This window comes from Poromitra crassiceps (assembly GCF_964638095.1).
Source record: "Poromitra crassiceps genome assembly, chromosome: 5".
Taxonomy (NCBI): domain Eukaryota; kingdom Metazoa; phylum Chordata; class Actinopteri; order Beryciformes; family Melamphaidae; genus Poromitra; species Poromitra crassiceps.
Genome location: NC_139642.1, coordinates 22,449,267 through 22,469,266, shown reverse-complemented (window position 1 = coordinate 22,469,266; position 20,000 = coordinate 22,449,267). Strand labels below are relative to the sequence as shown.

The 20,000-nt window shown below is 45.6% G+C and overlaps 1 protein-coding gene across 1 annotated transcript in view; it reads right to left on the bottom strand.

The window, feature by feature from the left end:
* Positions 1-20,000, bottom strand: part of pde3a (phosphodiesterase 3A, cGMP-inhibited) — a gene marked incomplete at its 3' end in the record, with an annotated part of 89,066 nt that overhangs the window by 42,017 nt on the left and 27,049 nt on the right. Inside the window, exon 2 of the mRNA XM_083637452.1 lies at positions 10,010-10,060. Coding sequence (XP_083493578.1) covers positions 10,010-10,060 — 51 coding nt within the window. The remainder of the gene's footprint in view (positions 1-10,009; positions 10,061-20,000) is intronic.

The following is a 20,000-nucleotide window of genomic DNA, read 5'->3' as shown; positions in this document are numbered from 1 at the left end:
TCACTGATGACATCACTGATAATGTCATAGACATTGTGACATCATCAGTAGGGATGTAACGATAACCGCACCGTTTCAAATTGTCATTATCATTAAAACCGTGGTACCGTGGTACCATGATTACAGTGCTTTGAAAAACATGGTAAATACTGTACATCATCAAACAAAGTTGGCAACCGTCTCCCAGATGCAAACGTGCAGCCTTGGAGAAATGATTTCATACAACTTGGTGAAATGATTTCTGTGAGTGTATTAGTACTTTTTGAACATTTTTCAGCACATTTTAACAAACCGTGATAATATTGATAACCGTGATCATTTTGGTCAGTATAATCGTGATATGAAATGTTCATATCGTTCCATCTCTACTCATCAGTGGGACAAATTTAAACAAACAGACAGACACACAGAGCCTATTTACTCCCTTTTGATGATGATGATGAGGAGGAATGATTGACAGGAGGGTGTACTGTAAGCTACTGTCCAACTCTAGACTAGTTCAGAGCTCCTTCCAGCGGGGTAGCCATCATGCTGATATCGACGAATAGACAACGATGGCACTGATGATCGCTCTCTCTCTTTCCTCCCATCAACTGTTCCTCCTCCTCCTCTTCCTCCATATCTGCTACTTCCCTCTGTTTCAGTTTGCCCCCACCTCCCCCACAGCTCTCTCCTGAGAGACATGCAGCTCAGAGATAGCAGGCCGATCAGGCATAAAGGAAGCACTGGGCAGATGGTGGGAGAGAGAGAGAGATAGACAGAAAGAGACAGAGAGAGAATATGAGAGAGAGAGAGAGAGAGAGAGAGAATATGAGACAGAGAGAGAGAGAGAGAATATGACAGAGAGAGAGAGATAGAGAGATAGACAGAAAGAGACAGAGAGAGAGAGAGAGAGAGAATATGAGAGATAGAGAGAGAGAGAGAATATGAGAGAGAGAGAGAGAGATAGAATATGAGAGAGAGAGAGAGAGAGAGATAGACAGAAACAGACAGAGAGAGAGAGAATATGAGAGAGAGAGAGAGAGAGAGAGAGAGAAAGAATATGAGACAGAGAGAGAGAGAGAATATGAGAGAGAGAGAGAGCGAGAATATGAGAGAGAGAGAGAGAGAATATGAGAGAGAGAGATAGACAGAAAGAGACAGAGAGAGAGAGAATATGAGAGAGAGAGAGAGAGAGATAGAGAGAGAGAGAGAGAATATGAGACAGAGAGAGAGAGAGAGAATATGAGAGAGAGAGAGCGAGAATATGAGAGAGAGAGAGAGAGAGAGAGAGAATATGAGAGAGAGAGATAGACAGAAAGAGACAGAGAGAGAGAGAATATGAGAGAGAGAGAGAGAGATAGAGAGAGAGAGAGAGAATATGAGAGAGAGAGAGAGAGACACAGAGAGATGAGTTGAGTGGAGTCCACAGGCAGGCCCTGGCCAATCAAGTGAAAAAGAGAACAGTTCACTCTAGCAGACCAGATGAGCTCCTCCTCTAATCTAGAACACTAAATACTACAGCACAGCACTTCTGTAGTAAACATTAGGGGTGGGGGAAAAAATCGATTCACCTAAGTATCGCGATTTTTAATGTCACGATTTTTTGGATCGATCTTTTATTCCAGAATCGATAATCGCAAATTAAAAAAAAAAAAAAAAAATTTTTTTTTTTTTTTTTTTTTGGGTGCTTGCAGTCAGGCCACTCACTGAACAGCAGGCCAGGCGCCGCCTACTGGTTTACTAGTGGTTTTATTACTTTATTAGTTAGTCTGAAGTAATAATTACACTTCAGGGTTAAAGTGGGTGCATCTCATTGTAAAATTGGACCCAAATCTGGCTTCAAACGGCCCAAATTTCACGCGCGTTGGCCCATATCGGCCTGGCCTGCTTGGTATCTAATGCCCGGCCTGAATTATGATCCCAGTCCGCCCCTGTTTTTAACTATATCGCCCAGCCCTACTCATGATATATAATATACAGTCTCTAGTGTATGATTCAACTTTTCCCATGTTCTAATCTAGTGTAAAAAAGCAAACAAACTGAAAAAATAAAAGAAAAAAATAAACAAAAATCGCAATAAATCGTAATATCGAATCGCAATAATCGTAGAATCGCAATAATCGTGAATCGCAATATATATCGAATCGGCACCAAAGTATCGTGATAGTATCGAATCGGGAGATAAGTGAATCGGCACAGCCCTAGTAAACATGCTATCTATTCACCTTATGCAGCCCCGCCCCCTTTTTCTCTTCCGTGTTAGACGCAATTGTATTTGTTCTTCCGGTTCAGCGCTAGGTTGGCGGCCAAATTCAAAACAAAACGTCACTATGAATGAAGTTTGGCAACATTCAGAAGCTACACTGCGGCCAACTTCAGTGACATGTTCGTAGCGTTACTGCTGCGAGGAGCCGATGGCTGTTACCCGGTTGGCATTTAACGTTACTTACAAAAGCACGTCGACAGTGTTTTCTCACTGCCAGTACAGTAGGGGTTGACAGATACTAGCTAGTCTGACCGGCGATCACAGAGTCAGCGCTCCTCGCTGCTCGTTAAAAATGTCCAAATAGGCGTTATTCTGATAAGCTGGTCACATTTCACATATTTGGAATGTTATGTTCTTCTCATCCGAAAAAATATTAAAACTTAAAAAAAAAAAATGTTTTTTCTTGAAAACAGCTTTTTGGCAAGTCTAAAAATGATTACGATAGGCATAATCTACTTCCGGGGTCTAAAACAGAAAGACGATTACAAAATGACATCATGCGGAAGCGTCCTTCCTTATGGGCAAATAATGGTTGAAGAATATAGTTAATGGGGAACTACTGTTTCGTCCACAATGTGATGACTCAAACAGAACAGACTTTATATCTTACACCTATTGGAATAAAGTCCCAGACTCTTTGACCAGTCAATTATGAACTAAGAACATCAATAAGTATTGGGGGTATTTCAGCACATTTTTTTTGAATTTGCAATTTCTCACAAATTAAAATATGAATGGGCAGGTGTCATGCAGAACTTCAGTTCTCCTGCTAGTGAACAGCAGCTTTATTGAACAGTGAAGCTAGACACTTTTGGTCACTCATTTCAGTTGCAGAAGTAGCCAACAAAGCATGCCAGAGGCCAAGACGTCCTGGATACAGAAGAATGAGAATGGATGGTAGAATAGATGCTTCAAGCTCATGGATATTTCAGATTCACATTAAGGATACTATAACCCCAAACAAACGTGCACGTCAATTTGTCAATCTATGAGGTGTGAGGAGGAGCGTGGGCTAGCTGAACTGTGACTTACTTTTATCAATGAAGGTCCATGAACTCCTTTGACCACCATGTAGTCTATTTGTAACCGTGTTATTTTTCATTGAGTCTGGCTTTCTCACATGTCCACAACATGTAAATGTCAACTCCAAATCGATACATATTGACGTAATTGTTCATTATGTGTAAGAGAAGAAGATAAGGAAACTATGCAACCTTCGGATGATGTAGTGGGCTCTATCCTCAGATAACACTTTGCTAGTACCCACCTAAAGACACTAGGGATGAAACCAGAACCGGTTTTGAATGATAACCGTGATCAAATTGCTTACGATAACTGTACGCTTTGAAAAACATGGTTATATACTGTCCATCATCAACCAAAGTTGGCAACCGTCTCCCAGATGCAGACGCGCAGCCTTGGAGAAATGATTTCAGTGAGTGTATCAATCCTTTTTGCGTCCGAGTTCTCAATATAAAAATCTGTGAAATGAGTTCTGTGTGTGTGTATTAGTACTTTTTGAACATTTTCTGCACATTTTAACAATACTGTGATAATACTGATAACCGTGATAATTTTGGTGACTATAATGGTGATATGAAATGTTCATATGGTTTCCTCTCTAGAAGACACCTTCAACAATAATAATAACCATTTGAGAACAATACTGACATTAGATCTCTCAACACGGCTTTACACCTGTATCAAGAGAGGCTGATTTAGACAATAACTGCCTCAAGACAACTTGTCCCATTTGAATCATCACATCACCACTGATTCAATGGCTGTTTCTCTTTAATTCTGCACACACACACACACACACCCATAGAAACAAGCACCTTCAGGCACACACACACACACACACACACACACACACACACACACACACACACACACACACACACACACACACACACACACACCAGGACACACAGAGGGGAGAGACTTCAATTAAGCCAATACTGAACCTGTTTGGGAGGATGTGCCGTGTCCTGATGGCGCCCCATGATACTTGCTGAGTGCCTCCTCTGCATTATTTGCGTCCAATCTGAACCAAAGCGCTCAATCCCAAACCTGTTTCTATCTATCTGGATTCCTGTGGACGACACAGCAGCCTTGCAATCTCTCCCCTTCTTCTTCTAGTTCAAACGTCACGGTTGTTGTAAGAGTGGAGTCTCTCTCCAATGCAGGCTGACATTTCAGTAGTACTCCCCACACACACACACACGCTTCCTCCCCCTCTCCTCTGCTCTCCTCTTCTGCCTCACAGGCTACAAACGCACACGAACCTCCCCTTGCCCTCGCTCTCCTCTCGCCCGCCCCTTGCTTCTTCTTGCATCTGCCAATTGCGAATAATCGCAGGTGCTTCAGGGATGGGAAGACCTACATTATAGAGGAATCGGTTGTATTGAAGTTACCTGGGTTGCTAGGCTACGTCAGGGCAAAGAACAAAGTGACTCGTGCGTGGACTATAAAATAGTTGTTTGGGGCCGAGTTGGGCCAGAGTAATACTACTACGCCCACGCGACTTGTCAAGTGTTTCCTGTGATGGCCGTCGATGCATGACAACCAAGCAGTGAGTAATGGTGCATTATCAGAACATTGCGTTCCACATCAGGAAACCCAGGTACTTTATTGATTGATTAAAAGTCTATTTATTGTACGACGCAGCAGCGGAGATGCAGGCTTTGTTGTTGGCTAAAGGACCAATATCTGGAATGCATTACATATATTTCAAAATGTTACGTAACCGAGGTGCTGTTCCAGACACAACAATGACGAGCTTATAGCAATAGTGCACGGTTACAAAGCACAGAACTGTAACGGTACAAAACTCCACAAAAGAAAGGTGGAAATCCTGGTGAGAATATAACAGCAAGGGAGGAAACGAAAAATGCAGCAGCCTAGCATACTGTAGCTTTCATGGTATACTGACCGTGACCACGATGTGTGTGTGTGTGTGTGTGTGTGTGTGTGTGTGTGTGTGTGTGTGTGGGCGCACATGCGTGACACTTGTGTGTGTGCGCACGTGCCCATGCTGTACTGGGAACAGAAGCATGAAGCTTGTGCAAAATAGACCCTCCTTAGTAGGGGTGGGGAAATCACCACATGCACCACGATACGATATTATCACGATGCTTAAGTCCCGATACGATAGTATTGCGATATATTGAGTATTGCCATATTGCGAATTTGCGATTATGATTTATTACCTTTTGTCTACTGAAAATGATGTCCCCAATGGAAAAACCTTTGTCAACATGTTTTATCTAATGAGATAACGTTTCCAATCTGTTCATCTCCCTTCAATCATTTTTATTGCAGCAAAATGGGATTGTGAAGCAGACAGAGGGACCAACACTGTGATAAAAGCCTGTCATAAATGTTGCATGCACTTGACAATTTGTATAATAAAATATCATGATACTTGGCATTCGATACGATACAATATATTGCCCACAAGATACTATACTGTATTGATTCTCCCCCCCCCACCCCTACTCCTTAGGAGGCTATAATCTGTGTGTGTACATCATATCATGTCAGATCTTGGACGCTATAAAGCCTCTATCTATGTGTTATTATTACTACTGTAATTTGTTAATGTTGTGTCAGCTAGCCCTCCTTTCCCTGTTCTCTCCATATAGTCTCCCATACTCCTCTATACACCCATACCTTTCCATACGCTCTCTCCTCTCCCACATTTCCCATTCTCTCCCCACCTCCTCCCTCCCCCTGCTCTCTTCTCCCCCACACACACCCCCGCTCCCCCCCCCCTTTCCCCTCTCCTGCTCTCTCCTCTTGCTCCTTCCCCACCTCCTATACCCTCCAACATTTCCCATTCCCTCCCCACCCCATCACTCTCTCACATTCCCCCTGCTCTCCTCCCTTCTCCTGCTCTCTCCTCTGCTCTATCCTTCATTTCTATATTTTCTATATTTCTCTATCAATTGTTCAAAATGTTATCTTTATTCTGTATATTCTTGCTACTGTTGTGTCAGCTAGAATCAGCTAGACATACTTTCTGTGAAGCCCTCTGAGACATGCTTGTGAATTAGGGCTATATAAATAAACTTGACTTGACTTGACTTGACTTGACTTGACTTGACTATCCTACGACTTGGGTTAGGGAGTTTGCTGAGCTTGTTAGGTTACAAGTTCAATCACTGTGCCAGCTACAGTAGTATCCATCTTGTTTGGAATTTTGAATCAAGCCAGATACTGCATAGCGCTCAAGGTTGACTTGGCCTGAAAAATCTCTGTCCAAAATAGTCAGTAAGTACCACTAAGGCATGGTCCTTCCTGCAGCGACCCAGGTTCAAATCCGACCTGCGGTCATTTGCTGCCTGTCCTCCGCTCTCTCTGTCCCTGCTTTCCTGTCTATATACTGTGACTCTATTTATTGTATTTTATTAGTTTATTTGGACGGGACAGTGCAAAATTTATGAACACAGAAACCACAGAAACAGATAGTAAAACCTGGGACATAGTAAAAGTGTAAAAATTGCCAGATTTAGCACGAGGCTAATTTCCATCCGTTGTCCCCATAAAACATAAAACACAAAAAACAGAACTCTATAAAATGACTCTACCTTTCTCACATGTTCACAATGAAATGTCACCTTAGGGAGCCTGCCCTGTGACTGGAAGGTAGAGCCATATGAAATCCATCCTTTGTTCCCAAATTCATTTTTTTCCGTTTAATTTTTTCTGAATTCCGTGTTTTGATTTTTACGCTAATTTTACCATCGGAAATAGTGTCTAATAAGTGGGAATGAATAAATGTAATAAGATATAACACTAAATGTACACAACCATGCACAATTTTTAACAAGTGCATCAAGTGAGAAATACAGCAGATGACCATGCAAAACATTCTATTCAAATTATTTAAATTTTGTGTTTGTAAAGTGCTGATAAGCTTCTCATTAGCTGTGTTTCCATTACAGTTTTTCGCAAAATAATTGCGATATTTCTACAACTTCGACAATGTACAATTGCGACTTGTAGGCGTTTCCATTGAAGTCGAGTTTGGTCACCTGAACGCAATTCCCATTAGCCTACCAGCAGCTGCCTGCCACAGTGGATCTGCCCCATATCCCGTCCCCTGCATGCTCAAATCCAACCAATGGTCAATGCAAATCACAACATGAAGTTACAACACATATAAACGAGCCTGATTATCAATTCAAAATAAAATTAGTTGCAAAATGTTGCTGGCTGCGGTGAATGCAGTGAGCGCGACAGGCAGAGGAAAAAAGCCTAATAGCCTAATAGCCTACAACTGGTCCGATTTAGAGATGGAGGGGGGAAAAGGCTGATTTGTCAATAATCACAATTTTGTGTAGCTATTATAATTATAACACTGCACCTGAAACGTGTGTAATGTATTACTCACAGTCACTGTATTCACTTCAGTCAGGAGCACGCACCGCATCGGTGTGTGCTTGCTTTTCATCCCTTATCTCGCGCTGTGCCAAATGCGCGCACACAGGCAGCCTGTCACCATGGACCGATTTCTGCCATTAAACATTATCTATTTTATATTTATTTTGCATAACACTCGTCTTTCTGCTAGCGTTGCTTCAAAGTTTTCCATTGCTGCGGAGGTTTTGCCACGGCTTATCGAACCGTTTCTTCCTCATTTTTCGCTGCTTTTCCAAAGCAGAATGGGTCACATGACGTGCTAATGCGAAAAAACTGTTTCCATTACACTTTTGCGATAAACTGCTATATCGACACGTCTGAAAAACCACCTCATGAGAGCGCAAAAACGTTTTGCGATTTTGCGAAATTTACGTGTTTCCATTACCCAATTTCTATTGCGATATTTAGATTTTGCGCATTTATGAGGGTAATGGAAACACGACTATTGAGTGCTTCTATAAAGAAGAAACTGTGAATAAAACATTCACTTCAGAGTTTTTAGACAGTCAGATGACAGACAGACTTCTGTTGTGTTCTGTCATTTACATGTATTCTACAGTCCACTACGAGGCACACTATCGTAAAGTAGTCACTGTTGAGATGCTGTGAAAAGAACGACAGAATGACACAGTAGAAGAAGAGTTAAGATGGCTGCTCCCATACTGGCGTGAATGGTACGTTGTTGCTGATATAATTGTGAACTTGTTACAGTTTAGCCTGTTGAGTTGTTGAATTTCAGCCCACTTATGGCAAATTCTGCAGTATTCCACGTTTTACAGTTGATTCCATTTTTATTGGCCAATTCCGCGATTCCGTCCGCGTTTCCGTGATCTACTGGAGCGATTTAGCTCTACTGGAAGCGATATGCACGAAAGACGCCACTGAGTGTTTATGTTTTTGATATAGTCTGGTCTCTGGTTTATAATGCTGCCGCTACTCTTGGCAGTGCACGTATGTAGCCTACAGACAAATAAAAAAGAAAAGATAAAAGATGAATGAGAATTGATCAAGGGTTATATAAAAACAGTGTCAATGCCCATTTACAGTGAACTTTAATTCAACTCATTCTAACACAAGAGTGACATGTATTTGAATTGAAATATTAATCAGAGCAACAATGTGATTAAATTTGGAATGACAAGAAACAAATACACGTCTGTGCAATAGGCTATAAGTAGGCCTAAATAACTCAGATATAGGGTTTGCAATTGTAACGTTCCATATAATGAAGTATCTCATGCTTGTTGATTTAATGATTGTTTTGCACCTGCTGCTCACGTTATGAACAAATGCTTAGATGAGCATAGCCTCAGCAACAACTAACTGCAGTCATGTATGAATGTTAGCTGTCCAGCAAACACACCACTAATATCTATAGGAATCATGCTTGGAAGTAGCCTACTTTTCCCCCCGCTGCATCGTGACATTGAATGAAACTATAGATGTTTAGGCTCGTTTGAGATACTTCTGGCTCGCCTGGAAAGAAGGTGGGAGCAGCCGAGTACAGTCAGCCAATCAGAGGCAGAGAGGGGCGGGTCATGCCTTCGCCTAGCCTTCGCCATCATGGGGAAAAAAATATCGCCTACTGGAAGGTCGCAAGTTCAATCCCAGTGCCAGCTAGTATCCATCTTGTTTGGAATGTCTACCCTGCATAGTGCTCAAGGTTGACTTGGGCCTGAATAAGGTGATAAGGTGATAAGCACATGCTCAGGAACTAATCCTGTGGCCTGGTTTCAACATCACTTTAGCTTCACTATAAAACATCTTTGAGAGAATACAGCTACTGAATATGAGGAGCTTCAGGTACAGACAGTCTGGCATCAATACCACAGAACCTCTGGGTAAATCATTTTGACACTTCAAATCTGAACACTGCAGGGCACTCAAACTAAAGCTTATACTATGTTACTTCATCTTTGAGAGCAATGAGTCAAGCACAATTTTTCCATAGCCATTGCAGTCAAGTTAAATTATCCTTTATTTGACCCATCCTCTACTAGGAACCTTCCTAGAACTAGGAGCAGTGGGCAGCCGCAGTGCAGCGCCCGGGGACCAACTCCAGTTCTTTAGCCAGTGCCTTGGTCAGGGGCACTGACAGGAGTATTAACCCTAACATACATGTCTTTGGGAGGAAACCGGAGCACCCGGAGAAAACCCACATGAACACAGGGAGAACATGCAAACTCCACACAGAAAGGACCTGGGACGGACCAGGGTTTGAACCCGGGACCTTCTTGCTGTGAGGCAACAGTGCTAACCACTGAGGTTTTCAAGCAGCTGCAGCAAAAAATGATGCCAAACACACACTCTTTCTCCTGTTGCCCTCGCACTGACCTGGGCTCCACTGACAGCTCTCTTGTAGTTCCATTCTGCCTGGCACATCATCTGAAGACACAAGCATGTGAACGGAAGCTACTGTGAGACTAGTCCACTGCTCCACTCTGTGACTACAATAACCACTCAACTACCCCCACAGAACTGCAATAACCACTCAACTACCCCCACAGAATTACAATAACCACTCAACTACCCCCACAGAACTACAATAACCACTCAACTACCCCCACAGAACTACAATAACCACTCAACTACCCCCACAGAACTACAATAACCACTCAACTACCCCCACAGAACTACAATAACCACTCAACTACCCCGACAGAACTACAATAACCACTCAACTACCCCCACAGAACGCAGCACCTTGACTTCCTCCTCCCTCTGTCCCTCTCTCTCTCCTCCAGCCCATCTAAAGATAAAAGAGATGCAGGCACTGCTGATGAAGGAAAAGAAAAGAGCACATCATCCTCAACGCTGGAGGGCTGATCTACATACAGTAAACCTCCCCCACCATCCCCCCTGTCTCTCTGCCTTCACCTCCCCCACCATCCCCCCTGTCTCTCTGCCTTCACCTCCCCCACCATCCCCCCTGTCTCTCTGCCCTCACCTCCCCCACCATCCCCCCCGTCTCTCTGCCTTCACCTCCCCCACCATCCCCCCTGTCTCTCTGCCTTCACCTCCCCCACCATCCCCCCTGTCTCTCTGCCTTCACCTCCCCCACCATCCCCCCTGTCTCTCTGCCTTCACCTCCCCCACCATCCCCCCGTCTCTCTGCCTTCACCTCCCCCACCATCCCCCCTGTCTCTCTGCCTTCACCTCCCCCACCATCCCCCCTGTCTCTCTGCCTTCACCTCCCCCACCATCCCCCCATCTCTCTGCCTTCACCTCCCCCACCATCCCCCCATCTCTGCCTTCACCTCCCCCACCATCCCCCCATCTCTGCCTTCACCTCCCCCACCATCCCCCCGTCTCTGCCTTCACCTCCCCCACCATCCCCCCATCTCTGCCTTCACCTCCCCCACCATCCCCCCATCTCTGCCTTCACCTCCCCCACCATCCCCCCATCTCTGCCTTCACCTCCCCCACCATCCCCCCATCTCTGCCTTCACCTCCCCCACCATCCCCCCCATCTCTGCCTTCACCTCCCCCACCATCCCCCCATCTCTGCCTTCACCTCCCCCACCATCCCCCCATCTCTGCCTTCACCTCCCCCACCATCCCCCCATCTCTCTGTCCTCACCTCCCCCACCATCCCCCCTGTTTCTCTGCCTTCACCTCCCCCACCATCCCCCCCATCTCTGCCTTCACCTCCCCCACCATCCCCCCATCTCTGCCTTCACCTCCCCCACCATCCCCCCATCTCTGCCTTCACCTCCCCCACCATCCCCCCATCTCTCTGTCCTCACCTCCCCCACCATCCCCCCTGTTTCTCTGCCTTCACCTCCCCCACCATCCCCCACCATCTCTGCCCTCACCTCCCCCACCATCCCCCCTGTTTCTCTGCCCTCACCTCCCCCACCATCCCCCCGTCTCTCTGTCCTCACCTCCCCCACCATCCCCCCTGTTTCTCTGCCTTCACCTCCCCCACCATCCCCCACCATCTCTGCCCTCACCTCCCCCACCATCCCCCCGTCTCTCTGCCCTCACCTCCTCCACCATCCCCCCATCTCTCTGCCCTCACCTCCCCCACCATCCCCCCCGTCTCTGCCCTCGCCTCCCCCACCATCCCCCCGTCTCTCTGCCCTCACCTCCCCCACCATCCCCCCGTCTCTCTGCCCTCACCTCCCCCACCATCCCCCCTGTCTCTGCCCTCACCTCCCCCACCATCCCCCCTGTCTCTCTGCCCTCACCTCCCCCACCATCCCCCCGTCTCTCTGCCCTCACCTCCCCCACCATCCCCCCCGTCTCTGCCCTCACCTCCCCCACCATCCCCCCTGTCTCTGCCCTCACCTCCCCCACCATCCCCCCCGTCTCTCTGCCTTCACCTCCCCCACCATCCCCCCTGTCTCTGCCCTCACCTCCCCCACCATCCCCCCTGTCTCTCTGCCTTCACCTCCCCCACCATCCCCCCGTCTCTCTGTCCTCACCTCCCCCACCATCCCCCCTGTCTCTGCCTTCACCTCCCCCACCATCCCCCCTGTCTCTCTGCCCTCACCTCCCCCACCATCCCCCCTGTCTCTCTGCCTTCACCTCCCCCACCATCCCCCCTGTCTCTCTGCCCTCACCTCCCCCACCATCCCCCCTGTCTCTGCCCTCACCTCCCCCACCATCCCCCCCCCGTCTCTGCCCTCACCTCCCCCACCATTCCCCCCCCGTCTCTGCCCTCACCTCCCCCCCATCTCTGCCCTCACCTCCCCCACCATCCCCCCTGTCTCTGCCCTCACCTCCCCCACCACCCCCCCTGTCTCTGCCCTCACCTCCCCCACCATCCCCCCTGTCTCTGCCCTCACCTCCCCCACCATCCCCCCTGTCTCTGCCCTCACCCCCCCCCCATCTCCCCTGTCTCTGCCCTCACCCCCCCCCCCCCCCCCCCCATCTCCCCTGTCTCTGCCCGGGCTGTGAGTTGGCGAGTGCCCTCCACACGCCGGCTAATGGCTTCACCCCCGCTCCAACTCCATGGGTTCTAATGAGGAGACGGTGGAGGGAGAGCCCCCCTAGGCAGCACGGGGGCTCGCTTTACTCCGTCGCTGTATAAGACCAGGCCTGGAGAGGGCGATGAGGGTCAGAGGGAGGATGAGGGCGAGCAGGGAAAAAGCAACAGAAGAAGCTGGCAGCACCGAGCTTTGTTGACACGGTAAAGGACTGTGTTGAGATTCCACTGGACTCAAGAGATTCAAGATGCTTATTGTCACTCCGGTTGCACAAGTACACTTGTGTGGAATTCTTAATGATAATAATAATAATCATTCGTGGGACTTATACGCTGACAATATGAGTCAACACAAAAACAGATAAGAGGAACAGGAGAAATGAGGGAGGAGGAGCAGATAGAGAATAAAAGGGAGGTAGGCAGGGAGACATAGAAGGAGAGGGGGAGGGGCCGGGTAGAAGTGTGTGTGTGTGTGGGGGGGGGGGGGGGGGGGGGGATTATGGGTAGGGGAGGTTGTACTGTATGCCTGGGAGAACAGGTAGGTTTTTAGGCAGGATTTGAAGATGGTGAGTGAAGGTGAGTCTCGGACGGGCTGGGGGAGAGGGTTCCAGAGACGGGGGGCAGCTCTGGAGAAGGCTTGATCGCCGAAGCTGCGAAGTTTGGATGGAGGAACGGGGAGGGGAACAGTGGATGAGGAGCGGAGGGTTCAGGAGGGTCAAAGGTGGAGGAGGAGGTCCGACAGAGAGGCCGAGAGGCTCCGCGGGACTGCAGGAGTTAGCCCGAGAGGCTCCACAGGACTGCAGGAGTTAGCCCGAGAGGCTCCACAGGACTGCAGGAGTTAGCCCGAGAGGCTCCACAGGACTGCAGGATTTAGCCCGAGAGGCTCCGCAGGACATGTATGAGCAAAATAACACAATATGAAACATGAAACAAAGCATAAGATCAGAACCAGGACATACATATGAGCAAAATAACATGATATGAAACATGGCATAAGATCAAAACCACACAAGAGCAATAATAATGTAATTTGAAGGAGAAAAACAACAATACTCAGTAATAAGCAGTAATAATAACATGAAGCTTTCGAGTACAGGCGGAAAAACTGAGTTTTGTAAGGCAAAGATCCCTGCTGAGGAAATAGTTGATGCATTAACCCATTGATACCTGATGCAGCATTTGCGTGTATATCCCTCATTTGTGTGTGTATCCCTTTAAGACCGCGAACCGCATATGACGCTGTTCGCGGTCTTAAAGGGATACACACACAAATGCTGCATCAGGTATCAATGGGTTAATGATCAAACCCTGACTCATTGCACTATTTTCAATAAACTATATAAGCTCTAATAGAGACACTGCATGAAATAGGCCACGCCCATCACGGGGGAAAAGCTCCGTTCATTTCCACACACCAGCGTCATTTTCCTTGAATTAATCATAGCTAAAAGCTGTTGTGTGGTGGGGCTGCGCAGACAACAAATGTAAAAAATCGCCAGTTAAAGTTTTTTTGTACTCCCGAGGAAAACAAGGAAGCCATTGAGAATTGACGAGAAGAAAAATGTGGATGTTGCTGTCAATGAAGTAAGTTGGAGTGTTCATCTTCCGTATATACGATCTTTTTGTGCAACACCCGACCATGCACGCGACATAGGAGAACGCCAGGATTGGACGAGAGTTTGTGTTTTTCCCCCCCGTTTTGGGCGTGGTTTCTGAATGATGACGCGCTCCACAGTGTCTCTATGCCAATTATGACAAAAGCTTAATAAGATAGCTGGGCTACCTGGGATAGCTCAATATCCCAGTACCTGAGATACTGAGGTGTGTATACACCTGGTCCTGTTTCCTGCTGGGTTCTTGCAGCCTATGTTGTCTCAGGTGAAGTTGTGATATTCTTTTTATTAATACTAGAAATAGCGTTGCTCAACGCCAATGAATGCCTCAATGCCTTTATTACATGACAGTAGTGTTGAGATATACAGAAAAGAATATCTGTGCTCGCCGCTCACGATATTGGAGATGCACATCAAGGGCAAATCACCCATAAAATGTTCAGCAGGAGATGAGCTATTCTGCATTATGCAGAGTCACTTTTTGAGCCAAAGTGCTACATCGAGTGACTCTGTCTCTGACACATGACACAGCATTATGTCAAACTCTTGGCTGCCTCCCACATTGTTTTTTGATTGAGTTGCAAAGTGGGATAGGATTATTTCATCGCTTGAGCTTTTCAATGGGGAGAAGAAACAGTAGAGAAGTAGGTCGTGACTGGAAGATTCTTCATTTATTTATTCAACTCATCAATTTATGAGAGGGGGGGACTGCCTCTTTATATCTCCCTCTCTCCCTGTCTGCTATCCTTGTTTCACTCCATTACTGGTTGGACAGGTTGGAGTCACTGGCTGCAGTCGGAGCCTAAGTGAGTGAGACTACTGTGGACTTCCAGACGTCATCATCATGCAGTACTAGGGGTGTCACAATATATCGTCCCACGAAATTTCGCGATAGTAAAACGTCACGATATGTATCGTTGAGATGAAATCTCATATTGCAAAAAAAAAAAAAAAATTTTTTTTTTTTTTTTCCAAAAATAGACTAAGAAACGTCTTTGTTTGTTGAAGTTCAATGTGTGGAAAGTAGTTCAGTTGAACAAGTCTCTGAAGAGACACATGAGAAGTTATACAGGAGAGAAACCATTCAATTGAGTTTCTGGCAAAACTGTTTACTTGACAGGAAAAACTGAAGCATAAAAAATAGACTAAGAAAAGTCTTGTTGTTTGAGTTTGAAGAAAAACTGAAGATGCATAATGAGAATTTATACTGCTGAGAAACCTTTTAGTTCAAAGTAAATCTAAGTGACGGTGTAACTCATTCTATTTCAAGATAAGCCTTATCTCCAATCTCATGTTTTTTCTAGTTGTTATTGTAATAACAATTTCCCACAATAGCATGTTTTGTATTTGTGCATTTCAAATAAAATACTACTTTTCCAGTCATATATTGTCATTATTCAAGTTTAAAAAAATATTGTTAAAATCGTATCGTATCGTATCGTTATCGTGAACCCAGTATCGTGATACGTATCGTATCGTGAACTGAGTGTATCGTGACACCCCTATGCAGTACAGTTCAAAGGTTTCCTTACACGTGACTTTTGTCATGAATCCAGACACATGGCAGTCACTGGCACACAGGACTGATGTTTGCTATTTCCGTGGCCAGAGGTGGTGCGTTTAGAAACAGGGTTGGATTAGGAGGAATGTGTGGTACGTAGGGGCTGTGTCATTGACGGCATGGTGCCAACAAGAAGGTCCCCGGGTTCGAACCCCGGCCACACTGAACTTCTTTCAAACCTGAAACATGCAAATGCCATGTGTCTCTAGGCTCTTTCACACACAGATCGCGCAAAAATTGCCGTTTAGGAGTCCCGCAAAGACCGCACCCTCGCCACAGAAATTGCTTTCACACGAGCCAAGCAGCACGGCCACATTCCCGTGCTGCTGTGTACTTTCAGGTGAAATCCCCTGCTCCCGGATTGAAAGGCGAGCGGAGGGATTTCCAGCTCCTCCTAGCCCAAATGAATATTTTCATAGGTTAGTGTAGCCTAGGCTACTGTATGATGAACGAACGAGCGCCCGCATATCAAACAGCTGCAGTCTGCATAACGTTCGTCGGGGGAATAGTATAGGCTATAAATGCACATGACTACTTAACGTTAGTAGTTTTTGTAAGGGAATGCACAGAGCTGATTTCGAGAGGGAATAACTTCAGACCAACTCGCCACAGACAGCTATAGCCCTCTGAAGCTTATTATTATATCCGTTAATTGTACCTACTAATGTCAACATCGTTTGAGCATAAAGCCTAACCGCACAGAGCATTCCTCCTGGCGTCCCTGCAGTCATGATTGTATAGGCTACTTTTTTTACTATCACTCCTGCACTTTCTTGATACATGAGGTGATTTGTCCTGTAGTCTTTTTATGAATGAGCTGACCATTCGCACCTTTTCCAGCTCGCTGCGACGACGCTTTCAAATGGAGGCGGGTTGCCAGGTAACCCGGCGCTGTTACTACCTACCGTCGCGGGACAAAAGGCGTAAAACAATTGTCCACCAAAGCGCGTTCACGACTTTCAGATCGGAGGCGCGAATCCTATTTTCCGTGCATTTTTCGGCTTTCAAGGCCGGTGTGAAAGAGCCTTCTGTGTTACCAGTCGTTTGGTTGATCCTTTGCTCAATAGCCACCAGGCCTGCTGGGAAGTCTGAGGTTGAGATGGACAAGGTGCTGTGATTGCACCCTGATACAAATGGGGCCTGGGATGAGACGTCCTGAGGCCCTTAGATCCTCCAGTCTGCTCTGCCTCATCTCCATTATGGCTCCAATACACTTCTCATGTCAAGTCCATAAGAGGCGGGGAAATCACTGGAGCCTAATGTACTTCCCAGCCAGATAAGCTTTGGCAGCTGCATCATTCAGTCTTAAGTAGCCTAATGCTAATTTTATGATGCCCTCAGCCAGGCTAATGTAATCATAGCTTCATATCAATTGAGGGTTTTTTGCATTGCCAAAAACAATGCAGCAGAGTGCCAATAGGGATGATGATTCACCTTCCTTCCTTCCTTCTGGATGCACAACATTCAAGCCTAAAAGCTGCAGGGGGTCATCATGTCTGACAGAATGATAAATCAAACACAGCAGTCTCTTATATTATAGCCTACATCATGATACATGTATCACGTTAGCTATAGCTACTCAGTCACAAGTGCAGTGTAGTGCTGAATTTCATACATCAATTTAAGTGTCATCAATAGGGCTGTCCCAGCGAGTCGACGTAATCGATGACGTCGACTACGTAAATACGTCGACGCGCGCTACGTGCCTCGATGCGTCATAATCGTCACACACCAAAAATAGTGTGGCTAATGTTAGCGGCTAACTGTTACTTGTCGTTACTTTACATGGCAGTAAAATGCCACTGAATGACCAAATTGATAGAACTTTTAACCATTTCGATTTCCACTTTCAATACGGACCCCCAGCATTGGTTAGTTGTTAACGTCGTGACTATATTCATAACCTTTATAACGTACTCCGGTTTGCGGTTTATAATTGAGGGCTGAATCTGTGTGTTGCGCAATAGCTACAACCCCTCAGCACTCTGGCTGTAGACCCGAGTTATAAACTGGAAACCGGAGTATGTTATAAACGTTATAAATATAGTCACGTTATAAACAACTAACCAATACTGGGGGTCCGTATGGAAAGTGGAAATCGAAATGGTTAAAAGTTAAATCAATTTGGTCATTCAGTGGCGTTTTACTGCCATTTAAAGTAACGACAAGTAACAGTTAGCCGCTAACATTAGCGCTTACCCATCAGCGCAGCGTCATTTGACGTCAGCACACTCTTCTAAACAGGTCGCGTGCCGCATTCCAGTGGGCATTCCCATGCTTTCACATGGAAGCGCATCGCTACGACCAGCGTACAGTAGTTAAGACCAGACGTAATAGCCCTGTTGGTGCAGTAGTCCACTCTAAAGACTGGTCTTAACTGACGTAGGAGTTACGACCAGGCATAGTTAAGACCAGTTGGTGCAAGCCCCAGATGTTGGGTGTGGATGCTACAGACACAGTCTTGTGTCTGGATGATGTGTGACCATCTTACATGGAGCATTTTGTCTTTCTCCAAAATTAAGAGCACTGTTACTGAAAATTGCACACCATTGTGCTGTAAGATGATGATTTTATGTTGGACTGCTGCTAAACTCAGTTGACATTGCACAAGGTTTTTGGTATTCCTCCTGAAAGTGACTTCAATTTAATTTATTCTACTATTTTATTTTGAATTGTACTATATTCATTTTATTTAAGGACAAGCTCTTGCTTTAATTTTATTTGAGAGATTTTATGTTGGACTGTTAAAGAGAATGAGATGGTTAAATAAAATACTGAAATTGAGAAGTTTTTGGTTATTTATTTGTTTTGGGTAAATTTATTGTTATATAATAAAAAAATTAAATAAAAAATAATCGTTAGATTAATCGACTAATCGAAAAAAGAATCGTTAGATTAATCGATAAGAAAATAATCGTTTGGGACCGCCCTAGTCATCAATCAATCGACCAATGAAGCAATTTTATATAGGCCAAATCATAACAAGAGTCATCTCAAGTCATAACAAGAAAAATAGAAAAATGTAGGACCATAATTATTACCCTCAACCCCATGTATGTCACTTGTCATATTTCAGAGATCGTAACATGCGTGTGTGCGACAGAGTCATGTAAGGGCTAAAGGGAGGGAGGAGTTCAAGTGTGTGGTATGGATCTGCCTGAATAAGCCTGTCTTACAGAGAGAGTGTTTGACACACACAAACGCACGCACGTTTGCGTGCACACACTCACTTCACGCACACACTCACGCACGCACGCGCACGCGCGCGCACACACACACACACACACACACTCTCTCTCTCTCTCTCTATGACTCAGACACGTCTGTCCTGAAGATCCCAGCAAGCCAGACCAAAACCCCTACTGGCCAGCAACTGTTCCTACGCCCCCAGCTGAGAGAGAGAGAGAGAGAGAGAGAGAGAGAGGAGAGAGAGAGAGAGAAATACATATAGCTCTGTTTATACATCTCTGTATTATAACAGGCTAGCAAATAGTTGTGCTACATTTTGATTTATAATTGTGTTCGATTTTTGTTTTGTTTCACACTTGCTTTGGCAATGTAAACATATTTTCCATGCCAATAAAGCCTTTTTTTTATTGAATTGAGAGAGGCAGAGAGAGAGAGAGAGAGAGAGAGAGAGAGAAACATACACACACACACACACACACACACACACACGAGTGTAAAAATGAACAAATTGACATGGAGAGAACAAGATGGAGAGCTATGCTAATATGTTTAAAATGAATTGAAAGAGATTAGAGAATAGAGAAGATGTATCATTAGTGATGTAATCCATACTGTCAGATTCAAAATGTAAGATTAATTTGAATAGCCATAGTGAGTAATCGGATTACAAATGAGGAATTTGACTTAGTGCAAGTATGCAGTGCAGCGATCAGATCAATAGTGGAGGATGGAGCAACTGAGAAACCAATGTCAAATTATAAATTATAAAGTGCAAAGTAAATAGCCTTTAAGTGACATAATGGCGGGGGTGGTTTGGGTAGGATAGTGTCCGTGGGATGTCAATGTAAAATGTCCAGTAAAAGTCCTTCAAAGTGACATATAAAGGGGGTGGGGTGGGTATGATAGTGTCCATGGGGGATAATGTCCATGGGGGGACCACACCTAGCCCGTTGCAGAGCCTGTTATGCATCGGGGGAAGGGGGGTGGCAAAGTCTCGATTTTAGGGGGCTTTCGGGTCTCATTGAAGAGGCA